Source organism: Megalobrama amblycephala, linkage group LG15, assembly GCF_018812025.1.
Source record: "Megalobrama amblycephala isolate DHTTF-2021 linkage group LG15, ASM1881202v1, whole genome shotgun sequence".
Taxonomy (NCBI): domain Eukaryota; kingdom Metazoa; phylum Chordata; class Actinopteri; order Cypriniformes; family Xenocyprididae; genus Megalobrama; species Megalobrama amblycephala.
In genome coordinates, this window is record NC_063058.1 from 25,153,906 (window position 1) to 25,176,567 (window position 22,662).

Below are 22,662 nucleotides of genomic sequence, written 5' to 3' on the forward strand. Positions count from 1 at the left end.
CTTTACTTAAATTAGAAATGTTGCCTTGGCAAGTTTAAGATGAATCAAAAATTACTAAAACTAAAAGTGAAAAAGTTAAATGGAAATTAAAACATTGACTAAAGCACACAATAATACTACTAAAACTTAATGTGAAGTTAAAATAAAAACTAAAAATACAAAAATAAAAGCTAATTCAAAGTATTAAAAAGTGCAATATTAATAACAACACTATAATACTAATAAACTATATGATTACTTAGGATTCTAACATCTGAAATGAGCTATATTATATTATATTATATTATATTATATTATATTATATTATATTATATAACATGCCACCTTCCTGCTTGGGAAGGAATTTCTCTGGCAGTCTGCCAGACCTGTGTGGGACATCCATCACCTGTACGAACGGAGCTGCATTTGAAACCCACAGCCTCTTCAAAACAGCTTATTGTACCACTACCGTCCAAATCAAAACAGCCCTCGCTCTGATGGGCCTTGGATGTGCCGCTAACTCATAGACAAAGAAACTATCATTAGCATGGCCAATGTTTTAGCGAGAGGCCCCTCGCTGGAAAAACCCTGCGCAAATCAAGTTTCACGGCTCCCGCCGGCCACAATGTGCCAGGGCCATTGGAGCAAACGCTTTGGGGGACTTTAGAGAAAAGCATTATTGATCCTCTTCACACTTATGTTTTTTTGCCAGCATCCATCAGTAGATGAGCCCTCGGCCACCTCACATCGTTCCGCTGCAAATAAAAGCCCTCTTTCAAGCTGTTGCTTTTCATTGTCACAGTGTTGCCATACTGAAGGGCCATCAAAATGCACTTCAAGATTCATTGTAGTCAAATGGCTTTATTGAGAGGAAAATTAAGACTTTTAGGGAAGGGGGAAAAAGGGGAAAAACGTAGCTATTAAGACATAACAGGCTATTTAAGCAATGCAGATGGACAACACAGAACAAATAAACTGAATAAAAATGCATAATGGACTGGTATACAATCATTTCATTTATCATTTTATCATTATAGAATGTACATGCAATGTACAACAAATTTTTGTACAAACTTATAAGGGATGTGCAAAACTACATATTTTCCTTGTCCACAAGCCATTCAGGCAACCCAATGACTAGATGACAAATTTGAGGGTTTTAGGCTCACCTGACCTGATACCATTAAATATACACAGTGTGCAGAATTATTAGGCAAGTTGATTTTCTGATCATATTTTTGACAGATTCTGGAAGATAAATTCTTCAAACAGTGGTACAAGAGGTCCTGGTCCTTCAAGAGTCACTCTGAATCTGTCTGTTTACAACACTTCAGCTTGTGATTCTTATTAAGTGGGGATCATTTTTTAGGATTCTTTACCTAACCTAAGTCTCTGAGATCCTGACACCTTGCACTTCTGGAGACTCCAGGTAGTTCTGGAAAATGGTGGAGGCTAAAGGGTTCCTGATTATTTCACACTTAATTCTTCACATTAATTCTTAATTCTTTTGGTCATGCCTTTACTTTGCAATTTCTAGTATTGAATTAGTATTGCATCCTTCTCATGGGCATTTACAGTTTTTTTTTTTGACTTTTCAGTCTGAGTTAAATCTCTTTTTTGGCTCATTTTGCCTGTAAAAGAAAACCTGCCAAATAATTATGCACACCTGAATATAAGACATTTTTCATTTCATTTCTAGCTTTGTTTTTGATAAACCTTTCTCTGCAAGCATTTGAAAAAACAAGCCGCTCAGATTTCGTTCCCATAGTGACGTAGGAAGGGGATCTTATTTAACCATTCAGAAATATCCAGATGCATTCTAGACTTCTTCCTGAGTCTGTCCATCAGACTCCGGTTTGAACAATGTAAGGCTGAACACCGTTACTGACAATCGTCATTTTGGATGCATGAGATTGTCCAGCTTTGTTGTTGTTGAGCAACCGAAGCGCAAGCTGTTAAAGCTCCGCCCTCTTCTGGAAAGCGGGCCGGGAGCAGCAGCTCATTTGCATTTAAAGAGACACACACACAAAAAAGCGTGTTTCTGCTCACACCCAAATAGTGGCAAATTTGACAAGCTATAATAAATGATCTGTGGTGTATTTTGAGCTGAAACTTCACAGATACATTTGGGGGACAACAGAGACTTATTACATCTTGTGAAAAGGGACACAACAGGTCCCAAGATAAACTAATCAAACTCACTGCAAACTACTCTATAATACCCTCTTCAAACCAGTGTACAAACTGTTTCCCTCAGTACAATACTCGCATCTCTGCTTGAGATGACCCTAAAAAAGCCCTCCTGTTTTGCGCAAATTCTGCTTCACTCTGTTCTACATATTTGTCTTTAAGGCACTTTGCAATCAGGGTCACAAAAGACTCTGTGAAAGCACAATCTACATAACTGCCCCACAAAGCAAGGGACTTACTAAACCGGGGACGGCACATCAGTCAAATGAGTTATCTTAAACATCTCTACACCAAGGGGGTGAATTGAGGGGGTCTGCGGCGACATCTAAAGGGTTCAAAGGGGCGGGGTGAAGAAGGGGGTGAGTTTGACTGCACAGTAAAGAGGCGAAAACACACGGAGCGACAGAAATGAAAGCCACACAATTCCCATACTGTTTAAAGAAAAAACCTTCCAGTGCAAAGTGCCAATAATCAAGCCCTCTTTTCAGACGTGCAGGACCTGAGATGAAAGGGGATGTTCTTGGCACAGATTCAAAACGATACTTCGGTCGTTAAAGAGAATATGCCATGAACCTGAAACACCAGTTGGAGCTCTGTATCATGAAGGTGAGGACATTTCAGGTGGTTTACTGCGAACGCAAAGGTCCCTGGATGTGCTTCTATGTAGTCAAATGTAAAAATAAAAACATTTTTAGGGGCCATCAGTTTTGTCATCATTTACTCACATTCAGACATTCTAGATACTTTGCAGGTCGCACTTTTTATGCAATTACAATGAATGGAAACTGAAGCTTTCAAGCTTCAGAAAAGAGGCAAAGCCATCATAAAAGTGGTTTATATGACTTGCGTGCTACATACCAAGTCTTCTGAAGTCATACAATAGCAGAAAAATATTTAAGTCAATATTATTTACCGACCATCTTCATTGAGCTGGGGGATTGGGTCACTGAGTGAAGTCGAGAACCGAATTGGTTTTATTTGTGAATGAATCATTCAGAGTTTGTTTCATTGAAAAGATGTGACTCGAAAGATAAATTTGAAGATCGCTACTTCTTTCAAGATCACACAATAGCTCAAATGTCCGTTTGAATGTTCATGATTGTAGCAGTGATGGTTTAAAGGAGATGAAACACCAATAATAAAAATAAATAACTGATTTAATTGTTTCAGTTTAGTAATGTAAATATAGGTTTCCCACACACAGCTATCAAATGGTTTAAGAAGACTTGGAAGAAATTGGTGTCATATGGTGTCATAAGTGCATCTTTTTTGATGCTTGAACTCTTGAATTGCAATTGCATGGAAAAGAGTGACCAGCCAAGACTTTAAAATGCCTTATATATATATATATATATATATATATATATATATATATATATATATATATATATATATATATATATATATATATATATATGATATTTTTTTTTATATTATCACCATTATTTCAGAAAAAAAAGTTAGAAAACAGGAAGAAACTTTAAAAAAAAGAGACTAAAAAGAATGACATGAGGGTAAGTGATGACAGAATATTAATTTTTGGGTGAATTATCCCTATAAGGCCAATTATGGCAGCCATATATTATAGATAAAAACTTGACGCCATTTTTATAGAAACATTAGTCTGTCAAACCTAAAAATAATGTCACAAAACAGGCTGAAGAAACTGCTACATGGTCCTTTCACAAACATGAAAAATTAACAATGGAAATGTCCTTAGCCCCAAATGCAATTCAACTTTTCAAGGAGGAAGGTAAAAAAAAAAAAAGAAGCCTTTTCAGACATGGCCTATCACCAGCCGTGTTAAAGGGGGGAAAAAAAAGCAAGAAGGCAAGAGGGAGGGAGGAGGGCCCGAAAGCCTCCATTTCTCTATTTATAACCATTCAGGCAGTGAGCAGCCACATTCCAAATGCCAGAAGGCACTTTTCAAAACTCCTCATTTAAAACTTAATGTTGTTTTCAGCTCCTAAAAAAGAACCGCCCTCCCTCATACCCACCATCAACCAAAAGGAACCAAGCGGGTAAAAAAAAAAAAGGCAAACAGTAACATGTAAATGTGACTCTGTTCGGAGGCAGTCCAGAATCGGCCCTTTCAAAACAAAAAGGGCAGCTGAAATGAGGTAAGCGAGCATCAGTATGCAAAAAAGATAATCTTTAATGAGAAATTACTGATGGCCGGGCCGTCCTGCAACTCCGGCGATTAGCACTTCAAGGGCTTTTCTTCCTTTCAGAGGGTAAGTGGGCCAGCTAAAGAATGGCCTCCGCCTCCATTAAGGTGAATCTGAAGAACCCTTGTGAGAAAGGGGAACAGAACACACTTGTCAGCTGCTAGGAGCCTGGGGAATGTGGCGCAGCCACCCAAAAAGTGCATCTGGTGCAGGGGTGGGGTGGTGTGCGTGGATTGAGGAGGACCTCCGCGAGGTTTCGCCTCTATTCTGTGCAGCTTTTGTTCTGGAGTAGGCAGGGGGTCAGCTCTGAACACATGACCACAGGGCTTCCCTCCTCAGCCAGGCAGGAGAAAGAGTGCGTCCCGAATCTCCCTTCAAAACACTTTCAAAGGAACATAAAAATCACAAATGAGGTCTCTTTAATATCTCAACTGTTTCTCCTACACGGTAATGAGATTAAATGAGGAGCAAATGAATGAAGTCTTCTGCTGAACAGATTTTTCTTCTCAGAAAAATGACCCTGTCTCTTCTAGAGTATCAGAAACGGTCTCAACAGTGTCTCAAACTGTGCTCAAGCTCTGCCTCTTTATTTCTCCTAAGGAATTTTAGGGAGAAACATCTGAGACAAGGTTGTAACTTCAATGAAATATAACTCAACTCTTCTTTAACCCTTAAATGCATGACTGTTTTGCCAATCATTCTTACATATTCGGGTCTTTATCGACCCGGATCACTATCTAACACGGAAGGATCTCTACCTGTCGCGATAATATAAAACTCCTCTAATATTAGAGTAACAATTACAGAAGAATAAAATAAATCATATTTTGTTACCTTTTGGAGCTTGAAAGGACTCGGTTTGAGCAGATGTTTTATGCCATCCTCACTGTCCTCGTCAGAGCTCATTTCCCAGTAAATTCAGCAAATAATGGGCTAGTTTTATGTTTGAGGTCACGAATATGAGCCCATTTGCGATCTCAAACGTATTCTCAAAACTATATAATTTTCAACATCTTCAAAATCAATATTTCGATCGCTAACAGCTTCACCAGATCCATCCAGTAAGAGTTACAGTCATATTTGATTGCGTTCAGTACTTGCTCTGCAGTAAATCGCTGAGCCATTTCATGTTTTTCTTATTATTTCGTTTTCTGTCTGAATGAGTCCTCACTTCAGCATTGTTTATCAGACATTGCCACCTTGTGGAATAAAGGTGAATTGCACTTATTCCGTCATCTAAGATTCAATTATTGTTGTGCAGAAAAAATATACGTACACTCATACACACCTCGGGTCGTTAGCGACCCTATACAATCTTTTACAAAAAATGAATACAAAAACAGGCATTCTTTTATAATTTTATGATTTTTCTCTTGTTATATTCTTTATAATAAATTGATTGAGGAATACCAAGAAGGTTGATGTCTAACTTTAAAAAATGAACGAGGAGGAGGATAGTGAATGACGTCCCGGGTCACTTAAGACCCGAGGTATGCATTTAAGGGTTAAATCTCCTGAGGTATGAAAGAGCAGCCTCTGAGAAATACAATGTTCCTGGGTGATGGTGAGTGTCCAATTCATCGGAATTTCAAATCCATCCAAATGTTGATTGTCAAAAAAGGGCTTTCTGTAGCTCAATGTCTGATTATAAACCCTAGGCTGCAAATCTAACAAAGAACACCTTCTACAATTCTCTTTCCTGTGGAGAATACAATGAAACTGTCAGTCAAGCATACAAGCTTCCACTAAATTTTTTTTTGTTTTTTCAAGATTTATTTTTGCCTTTATTGAGATGGGACAGTATAGAAGACTTGACAGGAAGCAAAGTGGGAGACAGGGATGGGATCCGGAAAGAACCATGTCATCACGACTCAAACCGGGGTCGGCCAAAGCACAACCGCAATATATGTCGGAGCGCTGCCCACGAGGCTATCGGCTCCAACAAACCGTTTTTTGATATGAGCAAAAACAAATCACTGGATAGGGAAAAATAAATTTTTTATATAGGAAATACAGCTTTAAAGAGAGCACCAGTGCTCATTGGGATAATTTGGAGAGGATTATTCTAGGAGGTGTTGCACGTGGACTTCAATGAGCATATGGCCTTTTACCGAACTCGATCTGTCAGCAGGAGTGCCCTAATCCTCAACTCATTCAGCTCGGCTTTAACTCAGGAAAACACCACCTCGCTCCTCCCTAAGACGGCCACAGAAAACACCTCCGCATCTCAAAGAGAGAGTAAAGCAGAATGCACGCAAACAGGGACTCGTGGTGGTTTTTAGGCCGCCCTTGCCCTGCTGTTCACCCTTGGCCTGCCTGTCCCACTGCCCCTTCTCTTTAAACGCCACAGCAGGGAACCTGGCAGACCGAAAAAAGCCCTGGGGTACAAACAGGTTAGTTGTGAAGGCATTTTGCTAGCTGTGACTATCCACAAAATGTCCAAAGCTGGCTGCTCGCTGGGATCAAGTGCATCAATAAATAATACCTACCCTTTAAAAGGCACAGTTTGACTGCTCTTACATAAACTTTCCACACACCTAGGTTAACAGGTTTATGGGCTTAGATAACATGTAAATGACTGTAGTGTTATGCAGACATATTACAGATTGATCCATAATGCACTTTATTTGTTCAATTTGTTAATTTTAGTTAATACATTAGGTATCCTCAACTAAAACAACAATACTTTTACAGGATTTAATAATCTAGGTTTAGTAATCTAGGTAACTTCGCATACAAAAACATTTCAAATGGTAAATAAATTGCAGTAGATATATTATGATTAATATATTATGAACAAAAATGAATTAACAATGAACAACAGATTATTTATAAATTAATTTATGATCCCTAATGCATTAATTAATGTTAACAAATTAAATCTTAATGGAATCCATAAGAGAATAAGAGAATGTTAGTCAAAGTACAGAAACATATTGAGAGAGCCAGGATTGGAAAGATTGTTGAGAGTCAGCGTGAGAAGAAAAGCAAATGAGCGCGAGAAAATAAGAGGGGGATGTTTCCTTAGCTTCTTTTGTGTTTACACGACAGGCTTTCAGGCATATTGACTGAATGAAAAAACCTCTGTATTATGACACCCAGGGACCTGTGCCTACAGGTAGCTGACTAATTACACAATGCCAAAACCATGAAAACGCCCAGACCACGAAGCCTGTGCCACAAAAGAACAGACACTGAGGAAACAAAAACAGACGGAGAGAAATTATGACAGAATAAATCAAGACGCTTGGTCTGAGGCATGAGTTAGAATGCTAAAACAGAAAAAAAATCCATCTAAATATGAAACCTTACACAGGAAATCCTTTCAAATATACTTGAGGTTTCACAATGGTTGGGTATTCGAACAAAAACAAAAGTGCGGGAACTGACCGGATGTCTGGTGTCACTCTTTTTTTGAGATATTACACAACTAGTCTGAGATTCCAAAACCACTTCACATTGAAACAGTTTGATAAACTGACAGTGTCAATGGAGAATGTGCACTTAATGCACTCTCAAGTCTCGCATATGTCTCAAGACTCTCTCTTCCAAACTGCAGGAAGGGGGTGCAATTCAAATGGTAGTTTTGAACAAACAACTGGATCTTTTCGAGAAAGACCCTTCGACAAGGCCATTACCAGGGCTCAACGCTAAGGATTTTTTCTAATGGCCGGTTGGGCCAGTTGTTCTAATTTTTACTTGCCCCGCCAAAATTTTCACTGGCCCCACAGCAAAAATGGAATAAATGGGCCTATAAAATAAGCATAGTTATTGCTTTCGTTGTCTTTGTTACATTTAACCTCAAAAAATAGGGTTATGATACCAAAAGCTACTAGATTAACTTATATTTTAAATATTGTTACAAATAAACAGTAAGTAATAAAATAGTAACAAATAATCAAATTACGAGTAATAACACAAATAAATACAACAGAACAAACATTTAAATGAAATAAATGGTGATTTTCAACTTTTTCATGTAGGTTTAAACAGGAGATTTTCAGGTACAGAAATTGTAATCTAATGTATAACTATATAACTATAGAATAAATTAAACTTTATTAAAGTTAATCAGTTGAGAGCAGTTACAGATGCATAAAAATGTTTTTAATGTTCAAAATATAAAACGTTAAATACTGTTATTTGAAATTATAAAAAAAAAATGAACACTTTAACTGTGAAATTAAACCCGCCAGTAGGTGGCAGCGAATCACTGTTAATGAGCGAATCATTGAGATTCAACCGATTCATTCAAACGGCTGATTCATTCCGGAAGTGTTGCTCAGGGACGCAAAACAATTCTGTGGCGAAATACAGCGAAACAGACGATTTGGTGTCTAAAAATGTAAGTCACTTGATATTAAGTTCTTGTTCATTAAACTGTATGCTGAATAAAATCTGTATCACATTTGTAATCATGCTGATATTTGGAGAAAAATGGCGCTCTTTGTTTAATATTGGTTAACTATATTAAATTATAGAAATATGAAATATATACAGGGGCATTTTTGCCCCTTATCTTGAATTCTGGGGCATTCTAAAGGCATTTTAATAGACTAATAAATCACAATGGGTGTGTTTTTGTTTGTTTTTTGTAAAGTGAGGGACATACTCGATAACATAATATCGTTAAATCAACAATTACGATATCATAGATGATATATAACGCACACTCTACAACACTGGCCCGAACGGGCAAGTGACCATTCCGTCTACTGTCCCAAGCGTCGTTCACACTGGGCAATCCTTATTGTCGAGCCCTGATTACGATGATCACTTCAGTACTTGAAGAACTAGCTGCTCAATTTCGACAAGGAATTCGCCCTTGGACTCTCTGCCAGTCCTCAGGTCCCCACTCAATACTTCACATATTCAGACTATTCAATCAGCACCAAAGCTAGAGTCTCAATTCACCTCCTTGTTGAGCATGGAACATCATAAAATTTAACTGTTACTTGTATATGCTTTTAGTGAAGGGAAATCTAATAAGTAAGAGTTCCAACAAGATGACACCACAGCACAGCAATTCCCATTTAAATTAAAACTTTAGCTGACTTACCTCAATTTTGTCTGTTTTGGCGTCACCCCAGTAAAGCTTTCCTGCAACACAATCTATGGCCAAACCATTGGGCCAACCAAGAGAGGTATTGAGCAGCACGACCCGGTCAGTGCCATCCAGGTTTGCTCGTTCGATCTTAGGCATCTCCCCCCAGTCCGTCCAATACATGTATCTGCAATACAGAATCAAGAGATAAATCACATGTTATTTCAAAGGGAATCTCGTTAGAGATCTCAGAAATGACCTTAAAATTAATTACATAACTGCAGTACCCATTTATGGGATCCAACACGATGGCTCGCGGCTCATCCAGGTTCTCAGATATGAGGACGCGTCGAGAAGTGCCATTGAGTCTGGTCACCTCAATGCGATCAGTGCCAGTGTCCGTCCAGTAGAGGTTGCGTGCCACCCAGTCCACCGCAATTCCATCTGGATGATTAATCTCGTTGGTGACCAAAGTCTGAGCGTCGCTTCCATCGATCCGGGCACGGCGGATGGCCCTCACCTCATCGTCCGTCCAGTAGACGTATCCTTCAACCGGGTCATAGTCAATGGCGATTGCGTGCCGAATGTCACTGACTTGTAAAACTATGTCCGTGAAGTCAGGTAAGTCCAGGGATATCCGCCGAAGGTCCGTACGGCGAGCCAGTAGAAGCACCTGTTCCGCCCCTGGGAATAAGATTGAGATTTGCTCATATGGTTGAGCATGAGAACAACGAAGACTTCTGTTCTTTTGTTCAACCAGAAAAAGATTCAAGTACTAGAGATGCCGTGGCCTTTGACCCGCACTGTCTACTTTAATTAGGATGAGAGGAACTAGTAAAACATCATGCAAAATTGTCCACAAAGATGTGTATTAAGACTACTACCATGCCTAGGGCATAGACTCAACTCGTCAAAGAAAACTGAGTCTGACAGAAGCAATTAGTAGCATGAATTGCAGAGTTGTCCCTGCAGACGGTGCACTGCAAGATCGCATTGCTCCATTACAAAAACCGCATGCCAGGTTTAAATACCAACAGTAGAATCCGTCTAGACCCAATCTGTGGAAGCAATTAGGTACAACCTTGTCCTTATTTAATCTCTCTTTGTAACCATGCACGCTCCAATACCCACAACACCAGCTGCGGTCCACGGCACCCAATAAGTAGTGACATCCATCAGCGCTGACACCAATAAGAAGAGGGAAAAACAGCTCCGCTAGTGTTTCTTGTGCTTTTTTTTTTGCTCCTTTTGGTTTTAATTTGTCCTTCGTTCTGCCTTGAATGTTATCAAAGTGAGTGGACGTCTGACAAAACCAAAACAAATGCCTTCAATTTAGCCACCCAAGCTAAACAAGTACGAGGTGTGGACGTTTGCTCATGCTAATCCTTTGTCCTACTGGACCCGCTTGTGCCCTTGCCTTACCGCTAATCAAAGTCCAGTACAATGGGGTATTGTTTGAGTTCTGATTAGTTGTCAACTTTTCAGGAGGGTTGCTTAATCCTGAGGTCAGTGGGAATATGTTTCATTTGGCCTCCCCTGTTCTCCACTAACGCAATTCTGGACAGCTCCATGTTTCACTTGCGCCACTGGAATGAGCACTTAAAGATGTATATCTTATTGTTTCCTGGCCTGGGAATACACTACCTCAAATTTGAAGGAGTTATAAACTCAAGTAGAAAGGCAGAGCGACTTGGGAAGGGAGCGAATGTAATGTTTTTCTAATAAAAGAGCAGTCTATCGTTAACAGGCTGGGTGCACAGATACAATGGACGAGTCTGTTCTGGAGAGGCTGGGAAAAAACCCTCAAGCAAGCCAGGGGTGAAGCTTGATTTTTAGAGTAGCCCTTAACGCTTAATGTACATCCTCATCAAGAACAAAAGAACAATTGCATTCATTTTAAATGAGTCAAATGCATTTCACTTTTTGGACATACAAATATACCTCGATCTTTCTGTTGTCCCCAGTTTACTTTATTATAATTACTATATTTCACTAATGAAGTTTCCAAGATTTCAAATTGTTCAAATTCTGAAGCTAATGAATCATTCAGACCAATTCAGCCAGTAAAAAAAGGCATGAAAAAAAAATTATTCAAAAGAAGGATTTGAACACATCCCATTTCCCATGATTTTATCTACTTTCACGACTTTTACAGACCTGGAAAATGTAAATTAAAAATCAACAATTTCAACAATTTACAATGAGCAAAGGGAGCATTCCTTAAGGAGTGTGGAAATGTGGGAATGTATACAAACCCTTTTGAGTAATTCAAACTAACTTATTTCCTGAACTGGACCTAAACGCACAAACCTTGGACTAACCTTGTCAACCCCTCATTGGTTACCTTGACACGGGACAACCAAGGTCCCAAACTAGCTCTTCCTCTAGGCTAAAACTCTTGTGAGGATGAGAAAACGGAGGGAAATGCGTCAGATGTTATGGAACAAGGTTATGATTCATGATTGCTGAATCAGAGGAGAGTGATTTTGAATTGTGAACTCAAAGGGGCCGCCATCTGTCAAACATTAGTGTCTGTCATGGTCTTCTGCACAGGACGGCATGCAAGTGTTTTATAGATGCACAGTATGCCAATCCAATACCAAAACCAGCCCATGAATGGCCATAGTTAATAAAAATCAAATTTTACGCTTGAGAGCGGGGACATCATAATAAAATTATAAATGCAACACAACACTTCCATTTTCTTCATAGAAAAGGAGCTCTATCTATGTTTTTTTTTACCTGGTCGACAAGTCTTTCCATCCTCTTTGAGTTTGACCCCTGTTGGACAAGCACAGCTGTAGAAGGGCGGCATGGGGGAGAGGAGACACAGATGGGAACAGCCTCCGTTTCTTTCACTGCATGGAGTTTGAACTGTGGAGCAATGACAGGGAAAGAGGAAAGCAATAAAACTCTTGTTTATTAGACATTACTGCAAAGAGCAATGATCTCCAAGTTAAAACATGACCAGAAAACAGAGCGATCTAAAGAGTGTGTGAATGTTTCACCACATTCTCACCTTAATTTGAGAAAGTTCATCAGATAGTGTGATTAATGTTTTAGAACAGTGAATTGCATTGTAAATACAGGTCTGGTATATAAATAACCATGGCTTTAACAGATTAACCCTGCTAGAAGGTTGCTCAGGAGACTTAATGGAGTTCTTGCTTTATGTTTTGCTTAATTTAGATATTAACTGGTTGTTATCGTGACAAATCTGAAAATATGAGAAGCAGATGACTTAAGGAACAGTCTCAGTTTAATTACATTTATGTCTAGGAGAAACAATTAAGATAATAAAGAGATCTAATTTGTGATTTTCCTTTCCTACAAGAGGACTCGTTTGAAAAATTATGCTATTTTAAGATTTTCCTCATATGATGCAGTATCTGGTAGCAAATGGCCATGAACTTCCTTTTCACCTGTGACTCAACAGATTAAAAAAAGAGAGGAAAAAGCAGCATTGCTCAGTTCCAAAACAAAACTGCAACCCTTGAACAATAGCAGGTGGCAGCAAAAACATTTTATTTCCTGTAACAGGTTTTTCCATTTCCACCAGGTCACACTCTGCTCGCCATAGCCTCTCAGAAAATGCATCTGCTCCCATCAGGAAAACACAGGCGGCCCTGACCCAACACTTGTTATCCCCCCTCTTCTCCGTGCTGCTTGCAGATGTGGTGTCTGCCCAGCACATTGACTGATGACTGGTCCACAGTTCAGGGACACATGTGAGGAAATTCACAAAATATTGATACTGGCACATTTTTGAGGACAGAGTATAATGATTGACTATGCAACTGCCGTTAGTAATACAAACATACATTTAAAATATATTTATACACATTAATGCCATACTCTGCTACGAGTGTCATCCATTCCACACAAAGTAATCATGATTAAATGAATATTAATCACAATAATTTATTTAATCTTTCAGCAGTAGATTTAACAATGCATTTTTTCCAAGTGCCCCTTTGGAACCTGCTTCAACATCACTTGTTGGGAATCACTAGTCTAGATCTTCATTCTTTGTTTGCATGATGGTTGCTTTCTTTATTATCTTACCTCCAACACAACAAACACTTACCTAGTGGGGTTTTTGCAGGCTGTTAAATGTTTCGGAGCAATCCACACCCACATCCTCACACACAGACTAAGGTGGGGGTGGGGTCGTGCTGGGACTGTTCCCTGTCTCCACTGAGGAGCTCTGTTTATTTGTTCAGAGTGGAATGCAGGACACTTGAAAAATTTCATTCCCTGAGAACTATTCTACCCAGATTGCCTCATGGGCCAAAAGGCTGAAACTTTTACAAAGAGACTGTATAGTAAGTGCTGAAAGAATGACAAAAAAAAATTAAACATGGAATGTGAAGGATCTCTTTAGGGAACCTGACCTGAGCGCAACACTGAACACTGTTCCTTCACAAACATGGTTTTTGAAAATTTGATGAGCAATAGAGCTTCAGAACAGTCCGAATTGTAGGGCTAGCACATAACTCATGGGTACTGGGATAAAAGTTTGTATTTTCTTCTGGTTTGACCAAAAAAAAAAAAAAAAGACCATCTATCAACTAGTGTTGTGAGTTTTTCTGATGTGCAGACTCACTGTTGGGCTGTCGCTCTTGGCCCAGCACCTGGATGTCCATCGGCGAGTAAATGCCATTGAGAATTTCTCTCCGCTTCTCTCCGGTGTGTTTGTCACAGGCGTGGATGGATCGGGTCTGCCAGTCGGTCCAGTAGAGCGTCTCGTCATAAAGAGTAAGGGCGAATGGGTGGGTGAGAGAACCCTCCACGACGGCCTCCCTGTAAACGTCAACAGATATATGTAAATAGACAGCCCCGTCGAATGGCCAACATATGTTGCGTTTTGGACGTTTGATGCTCTTAAAGTGATAAATCACCATTCAAAAGGTTTGGGTCCCTTTTATTTCTTTTTATGCAAGAATACTTTTATTCAGCAAGGATGCATAAAATTGATCATAAGTGATAGCAAAACATATATTACATTTTAAAATATATTAAAATAGAAAACCGTTACTTTAAATTATATATATATATATATATATATATATATATATATATATATATATATATATATATATATATATATATATATATATATATATTATATATATATAATTTTTTACAATATTACTTTTTTTACTGTATTTGTGATCAGATAAATGCTCTTGACTTTTAAAAGCATTAAAAATACATAATTTAAAGGGGACCTATAATGCCCTTTTTACAAGATGTAATATAAGTCTCTGGTGTCCCCAGAAAGTGTCTGTGAAGTTTCAGCTCAAAATACACACCGATCATTTATTATAGCTTGTCAAATTTGCTACTATTTGGGTGTGAGCAAAAACAAGCCGTTTTTGTGTGTCACTTTAAATGCAAATGAGCTGCTGCTCCCGCCTCCTTTCCAGAAGAGGGCGGAGCTTTAACAGCTCACGCTTCGGTTGCTCAACAACAACAAAGCTGGAGAATCTCACGCAGCCAAAATGATAATTGTCAGTAACGTGTTCTGCCTTACATTGTTCAAACCGGAGTCGGACACTGATGGAGAGACTCAGGAAGAAGTTACAATGACATTTCTGAATGGTTAGTGGATAAATTTATGTAGTTCCTGTGGAGTTGATTCAACTCATCTACTAGCATGTGCCGTCATGTTAATCTTTTGTACAAATCCAGCGTTGAATTGATCGTTTGTGAAGCAGTCCAGAGTAAAATGATGGCATGGTAACAACACTCTACTAAAACAACTCTTCCTCTTCTCTAAAGCAGCCCAACATGGCCTCGCCCCCTTTGTTGCACGCTCCCGGGGGCGGGGTTTATGTAAATTTTAGGGTTAGCGATGTTACTAACCCAGGAAGAAGCTCATTGTAGTCCCTACCAGCTGTTTGTTGTAGTCCTTAAAATGTGATTTTTGTAAAAGAAAATATCTCCCTTTGCATTGAACTTTGAGCGTCATAACTGAAGATGTTGTTTATGCTCAAACAGCAACAATACACACTAACTAAAGTTAAAAAAGTGAAATCATAATCAAAGACCCCTTTAATTAAATAAAAAAACCTTTGAACACTATATATGATTTCACCCAAAAAATGAAAACCCCATTGACTTTGACTGTATAGACAAAAATATTCTACATAATATCTTCAGTTCCACAGAAGATAAAGTCAACATGAAGTTGAGTAAATGATGACAGGATTTCTTTTTTGTGTGCGTGTGAACTACCCCTTCAACTAACAAACAGCAACCCTTCCAGGTTTGGTGTGTTCAAAACCATGCTGGTCAACCAAAATTCACCAGTTAGACCAGCACTAATTGGTATAAACTAGCCTGGACCAGCTTTGAATATCGTGATCTTAGCTGGTCTTTTCAGCAGGGAACACACATTCCAAGCCAGCATGCTTTATGAATCCAGTCGGAATTCTTTATATGGGAAATAATTCCAGCAAATGTAAGTTAGGGACTCTGGTTGTGCTACATGTCTTAATTTCAAAGACATAAGAGGCCTACAGGTATAACCCTTTCCAAAAGGCATATAGAACGTGAATTTAAGACCACAACAACAAGCCAATAACATCAACCGAGGACTGAGGTCTTTTTTAGACCCTTCAGGAAATTTGGAGCTCATGCGAAACCGAACCCCCCCTACCCTCCCTTTGGGGGGCCCATAGAACTTCTTTTCCAAGAAGAGGGGGGAATTAAACAAATCAGGCTGTCATCGACCTGTAAGACTACATCTGTTTCGGTCGTTAGTAGGGAATCATCTCTGTGCTCGTACTGTACAGCTGCCCTTATTAAGTTAAGTTCCCTCGGAGTCCATCGGAGCGCCACTTGTCGCGTTTGTCCGGCCGAAAGACGGCCTTCTGAACCACCCGACATAAATAAACGGGTGCGGATCAAAGCAACAAGTGTTCAGAACCATAATGCCGCCGTATTCAGAGAAAAGCCATTCATCAATCACCGAGCTGTAGTGGGTCGAGAGTGGATACATTTTCCTGGTTAGGTCGGGGGAGTCGGTGTGCGTGAGCGTGCATGGAAGAGTTAGACTTGACATGTTGTTCACCCTCACGATTTTTAATAGCGTGTGACGAACAGCAGAAAGAGGGGTGGTCAGTGCTCTCAAAATGTAATTACATCCAGATTTTTCACAGCTTTTGACGCACTCTTGGTAGTCGCAAGCCAGCAAACTGAAACACCTTTTAAACAAAGGGCTTTAAAAAAAAAAAGAAAAAAAAAAAAGAAAGGTGGGTAAACGTTTAAATAGAAGCGCTAACCATTTTACATTAAGATGTGACATTGAGCAGAATCCCTACAAAGCGTCTGTTCTCCAGCCAATTCTGTATGAGGACAGCAGAACCTTAAATTAATAGTTTAAGGCCACAAGTGTCATTAAGAAGATGGAATAGAGCGCACCACTGATCCACAGCTGTAAGACAACTGCAATTACTCAAGTCTGATTTAGTCAAAAAGACCTTTGAGAGAATTACACTAGATGCTCTCCGTTGTTTTTCAGGTTACACAACAAATATGGGCAAAGAATATCCAAGCAAAGTAAATTATTACTTGAAAGTAAACAAACACCGCAGGGATAGAAAAACCTGCAATAAAAAGGAAAAAAAAAAACATCTACATAAATTATAGAAGACTGGGAATATGAATTAAAGAAAAGAAGGAACTTTTTTTTTATTTATTTAATTTAATAATTAAAAAATAACTTTAATTCATTTAAATAAATTAATTAATTTAAATCTTTTCAGTCTGTCATTAACAAATAAGTTTTGAATTTTTATTAAGTGTTAACAATGAGATTATGTGGTTTTTATATAATTAATTAATGCTGCTTTTGTCATTTTTTACAAGATGGACAAAATTTGTCATCAAAAAAAGTCATTCGGTTGAACCAAAATTTCGGTTTTACCGAATGACACTTTTGGTTATACCGAATGACGATATTTTCAAACAATGCTAACAAACTGATATCTAGCTATCTAGCTAACAAAAGGACAATCAAACATTTTTTTATTTAGGATAAGTTTTTAAAATATTACAACATTTTCCATGTTTTATAGCGGTTGTACCGAATGACCTGATGTTTCGGGACATGCGTATGAACAAGTGCATGAAGAGCATGAATTTTTTTTTAGTTTACAGAGAGTTAGTTACTTTGTTTCACGACCATGTGGTCATTTGCAGGTGTCTGAATGATGTCACATCTTGTCACATGATATTGACCGCATGACTTGATCCAAAATGGTCCCTTTATATTGGTTACTCTGAATGACATCAACGAAATTCATTTTTTCTGACATTCTTTCTCATGACAAAGCAATGACTTCTACACATAATTTTAATACCATTTTGCACTATGTTGATATATGATGTTATAAAATCATGCCAGAATAAAAAACATATACATTTATTACATTTTAAGGTATTTTAATCACAAATGAAGTGGCTGTATTGGCCTTTGGACGGTTAAACCGAATGACCTTTTGACACTTCAAAATCTTTAAAGGGTTAGTTCACCCAAAAATGAAAATTCTGTCATTAATTACTCACCCTCATGCCGTTCCACACCCGCAAAACCTTCGTTAATCTTCGGAACACAAATTAAGATATTTTAGTTGAAATCCGATGGCTCAGTGAGGCCTGCATAGGGAGCAATGACATTTCCTCTCTCAAGATCCATTAATGTACTAAAAACATATTTAAATCGGTTCATGTGAGTACAGTGGCTCAATATTAATATTCTCATCGCTTTATAATATTTTTGGTGCATGAAAAAAAAACAAAATAACGACTTATTTAGTGATGGCCGATTTCAAAACACTGCTTCATGAAGCATCGGAGCACAAATGAATCAGTGTATCGAATCATGATTCGGATCGTGTGTCAAACCACCAACGGCTGAAATCACGTGACTTTGGTGCTCCGAACAGCAGATTCGATACACTGATTCATTTGTGCTCCAAATCTTCGCTTTATAATATTAATATTGAACCACTGTACTCACATGAACCGATTTAAATATGTTTTTAATACATTAATGGATCTTGAAGGTCTTACGGGTGTGGAACGGCATGAGGGTAAGTAATAAATGACAGAATTTTCTTTTTTGGATGAACTAACCCTTTAAAACCTTTTGGATTCAATAAGAAAGATCTAGTTGGATATCATATCATATCTTTGTTTTTTATTATTATTGTCTCTGGTCTCTAGATATAGGTCTAGTCAGGCCTTACGACTCAGAAGGCAGATCTACTAGCAATGCAAATCTCAACATAGCAGAGGGTCCGACATACCTTTCTTTATTGAAGTTGCTACGAAATCCTACATACACAAAAGGAAATGTAACCCTTTGGCTTGGGGGCCTGAATCATACCCATAATGCCAGAAGGGATCGGGTTACAGCGGTATATGACTCGAGTATAGGGCCTACGTGCAGGGAGTGTTTGGATTGGGCCACAGACTCCATACTACTCGGCTTCAAACCGGATGGTAAAGGGAAAGAAATACAACGAGTTGAATTGAGAATATGAGAGAAAGAATGGGGAAACTGACCGAGCTGTTCCATCCAAGTTGGCCTTGTGGATGAAGCTGAGCTTGGCGTCGGCCCAGTAGAGCTTCTGCTCCTCGAGGTCGATGGTCAGTCCGTTGGGCCAATAGATTTGCTTGTGGACAATGATTTGTCGATTGCTGCCATCCATTCCCGCCCTTTCTATTCTCGGCTCCTCCCCCCAGTCGGTCCAATACATGTACCTGTAAAGAAAAACGAGGCCACAGTCAGCTGGATTCCATTATCCGAGAGAAAAGAGTCAAAAGTAGTCAACCAGTCATTCAGACAACCCACCGACAAGACGATGAAAGTATCTAGTTTTCACATCCCTGTTTGCGAGGAGTATAACATGCAAACGGTAACAAAGAACAAACACGCTCAAGTATGGTGGGACATTGAGTTTGCAACGGTTTACGTATTGACTGGAAGCTGCTCAAGGTTAGGCAACATGGATTTGGAGTTAGACTAAACAAACGCTTCGAGAGCAGGCTGTTTTCAAAGCAAACCATATCAGAGTTATATTTGCCAGAGCCTGTCTCGCTTGAAACACTTCATATGAGGGAAACACAACACAGCAACCAAACCCAAGCACATGCTCAACAACTCTAATCTTCTTTGCTGGCAAAAAGCCTTTTCATGTCTTCAGGAAATACTAGCAGCCAATTCAAATGTGCATGGAAAACAAAAAGGATCGTAAACTAGCCATAGTAACCTGACAAATATCAAATACAAACCAAAAAAGGGCAGCTTGGTTTGCACATGCTGCTCCTCACATGAATTATTATTCCAATACGAGTATTTCTTATTTTGATTCATATTTTTATTTAGTAGTAATAATAATTTAATTATTATTATGTTATAGTCATATTGATGTGTTAATATATAGTTAATATATTTTCAGCCAATTTGCACAACCATACAAATAAGCACAGCAATTTTTTTAAAACAATCACAAATCAAAATCATACATCAATAACAGGTTCCGAAAACCAATGTCAAACTTGGTGCAATGTAGGGCTGGGTAAAAAAAAAAAAAATATAACGATTTCTTGATTTTTATCGATTCTCATTTTCACGAACCGATATCGATTCGTAAATCCCAAGAATCGATTAGTCTGGTCTGTTTTCAGTTGATGAATGTGCAGAATATGTAACGCCTCCCATCCAATAAATCGCAATAATCTTTGTGCTTTGTTACTTTTGATATGAAGCAAAGTCTCAGATTTCAAATGACGTCCATCTTATTATGAGATTCAAAAAATAAATACCGTTTTGGCGCTGTCTAATGTGGCGTGACAGATCGCTTTAGCGCCTCAGTTAAAGAGAAGCAGCAGCACGGAGTGCATGTGAACATCCTTTCCTCCGCTTTAATACCAGTTACAGCGCGAAATAAACATGCATGAACATCTGAAGGTACGTTAAAATATACAGTACAACTTACCAAAATCCATATCATGTCTTGTGTAATCACTTAATCAGTGTTTCAACCTCAGAAAGACGTCAATTAAACAGCTTGTAAACAATGTCACATAACATCACATTTACCTCAGAAAAACATATTCAGTGATCATAAACTCATTAGTCAGCTAGAAAAGTGTACACTAGAAAGCAACATTCTGATAAATATACATATTTAGGGCCCTATGAAATCCGTTTTATTTTTTCCCAAATTCCGTTTTTTCCATTTTAATTTTTCTGGATTCCGTTTTTTTCCGTTTTATTTATTTTTTGACTCCACTTTAATGGTTAAATTCAATTTTAGTAATCAAAAAGCATGTCTAATTAATTGAAATAATGAATCTTATCCAATTTACCAACAATTTAATAAGAGTTTAACAAAAAAAAAAAAATTTTTAGGGCCCTATGATAAACGTTTTATTCTTTCCCCTCAAATTTTATTTTTACCAAATTCTGTTTTCTGGATTCCATTTTAATGGTTTAATTCCATTTTAATAATCAAAAAGCATGTCTAATTAATTGAATTCTTAAAAACAACAATATTTATTAATTAAAAAATATATTTTTATGAATTTTATTTTTTTTCAGAAGTTCTGTTGTGTATTTAAATTTTTCTGGCAATCAATGAATGCATACCATTTAATTCATGAAATTAAACTTTTTTTGTCAAACAATGTGCTGCACAACAGAGCTTTACTGTTAAAATTAAAACATGGAAGAAACACTGAGATTATTGTTTAAAATATATTTTAATAATTTATTGTTAAATTAATTTATCTAAATTCTACTGTACACCAGTAATATGTTTCTGTCAAGTTAAATCGAACTTTTATTTTGACGGTTTGCCTAGAGCTTTGAGTTTCTCTGTGTTTATGAAGGTAGTTTTCTCAAACGAAGCGGTTAAATGCTGATGAAGTGACTTTCAGAGCAGCTCTGGAGATGAATTCGTGCATTCATATAGTGAGGCGACAGAGGACGAAAACACCGCGAGCGTCACACGTGCTTCAGCGTGCGTGCGCCCGCGCGATTATGTGTGAGGCGGTGTGAGGTAAATGAAACCGCGCTTCCGCATCATTCATTTCAGAGGCACACAGGCATGCAGGATTCATGTTTAAATAGTCTTTTTGCGGTTTAATATTCAGTCACTAGTCTATATCACGATTTAATTTCCTGCTTTTAATTCATTCATCAAAAATTTGACAAATTCCGTGACATTCCGCGTTATATAGTAAATTCCGTTTTTATGACTGGATTCCGCGATTCTGTCCGCAATTCCGTGATCGCGGAAATTATAGAACCCTACATATTCATTATAATTTTTTATGTTCTTCAATATTTAATGCATGTTTGAATAAATCTGTTATGACAGCCCCGATTTAAATGTTTATATTTAAAAAAAAACAAAAACAAATTGGAGTAGAAATATGATTATGCAATTCTAGACTTTATTTATAATAAAAACATCATTGAGTGTAATTTAAGTGTTTGTACATAAATAAGTTAATTTAACCTTCAATATTATTATAGTAGTACCAACTGACTTATATAGTTTACAGCATTAGTTGAGAGATTTTTTTTCCTTTAGAAAATTTGCCATGTACTGTAACTGAAATACTACATCCAAAATAATCGTAATCGAATTGAAATTGTAATCGAATCAAATGCATGTGAATAGAGTCTTCACTTGCCAAGTCATAAAATAGAGAGTTTTTCAATACAAGTCATATGGACCACTTTTACATTACTTCTTTCGCAGTTTGAAAGCACTGTTACCATTGACTTTCACTGTATGGAACAGAGCAGCAACAACACTGCTCTAAATATCTCCTTTTGTGTTTCTCAGAAGAAAGAAAATGAGGGTGAGTAAACGATGACTGTTTTAAATGGAGTAACGTGTTCTTTTATGAATATCACTCCAATCATAGGTAAAGGCACACCACACCTCTCAAATGTAATTACTGGGTAGCTGCTGCTACAATAAGTTGTACTTTAACTGAAGCTCAGTTCAGGAACAGTAGTTGTCTTGACGGCCTATCTGCAAATTGTTAAACGGTGTCGACTGTCTTAACTATATGAAGTTGTTTCATTCCTTCCTTAAACAGAACAATGCCCTGTTCATGTTGTAAAGCATTGTAAGCCATTTTTGTAGATCAAGTATAGCCTATTTATGAGGGAATATGAAATCTGAAAAGTTATGTTACAGTTGTGTGGCTAAACTACATCCATAATGTATGTCAAAATGTAATTCAGTT

General features: G+C 37.9%; 1 protein-coding gene across 1 annotated transcript in view; it reads right to left on the bottom strand.

Moving 5' to 3' along the window:
• The window catches only part of lrp5 (low density lipoprotein receptor-related protein 5), an 81,893-nt gene that overhangs the window by 40,334 nt on the left and 18,897 nt on the right, over positions 1 to 22,662 (bottom strand). Inside the window, 5 exon segments of the mRNA XM_048159618.1 lie at positions 9,397 to 9,568; positions 9,669 to 10,065; positions 12,124 to 12,255; positions 13,988 to 14,184; positions 18,958 to 19,155. Of these exon segments, the coding sequence (XP_048015575.1) occupies positions 9,397 to 9,568; positions 9,669 to 10,065; positions 12,124 to 12,255; positions 13,988 to 14,184; positions 18,958 to 19,155 (1,096 nt within the window).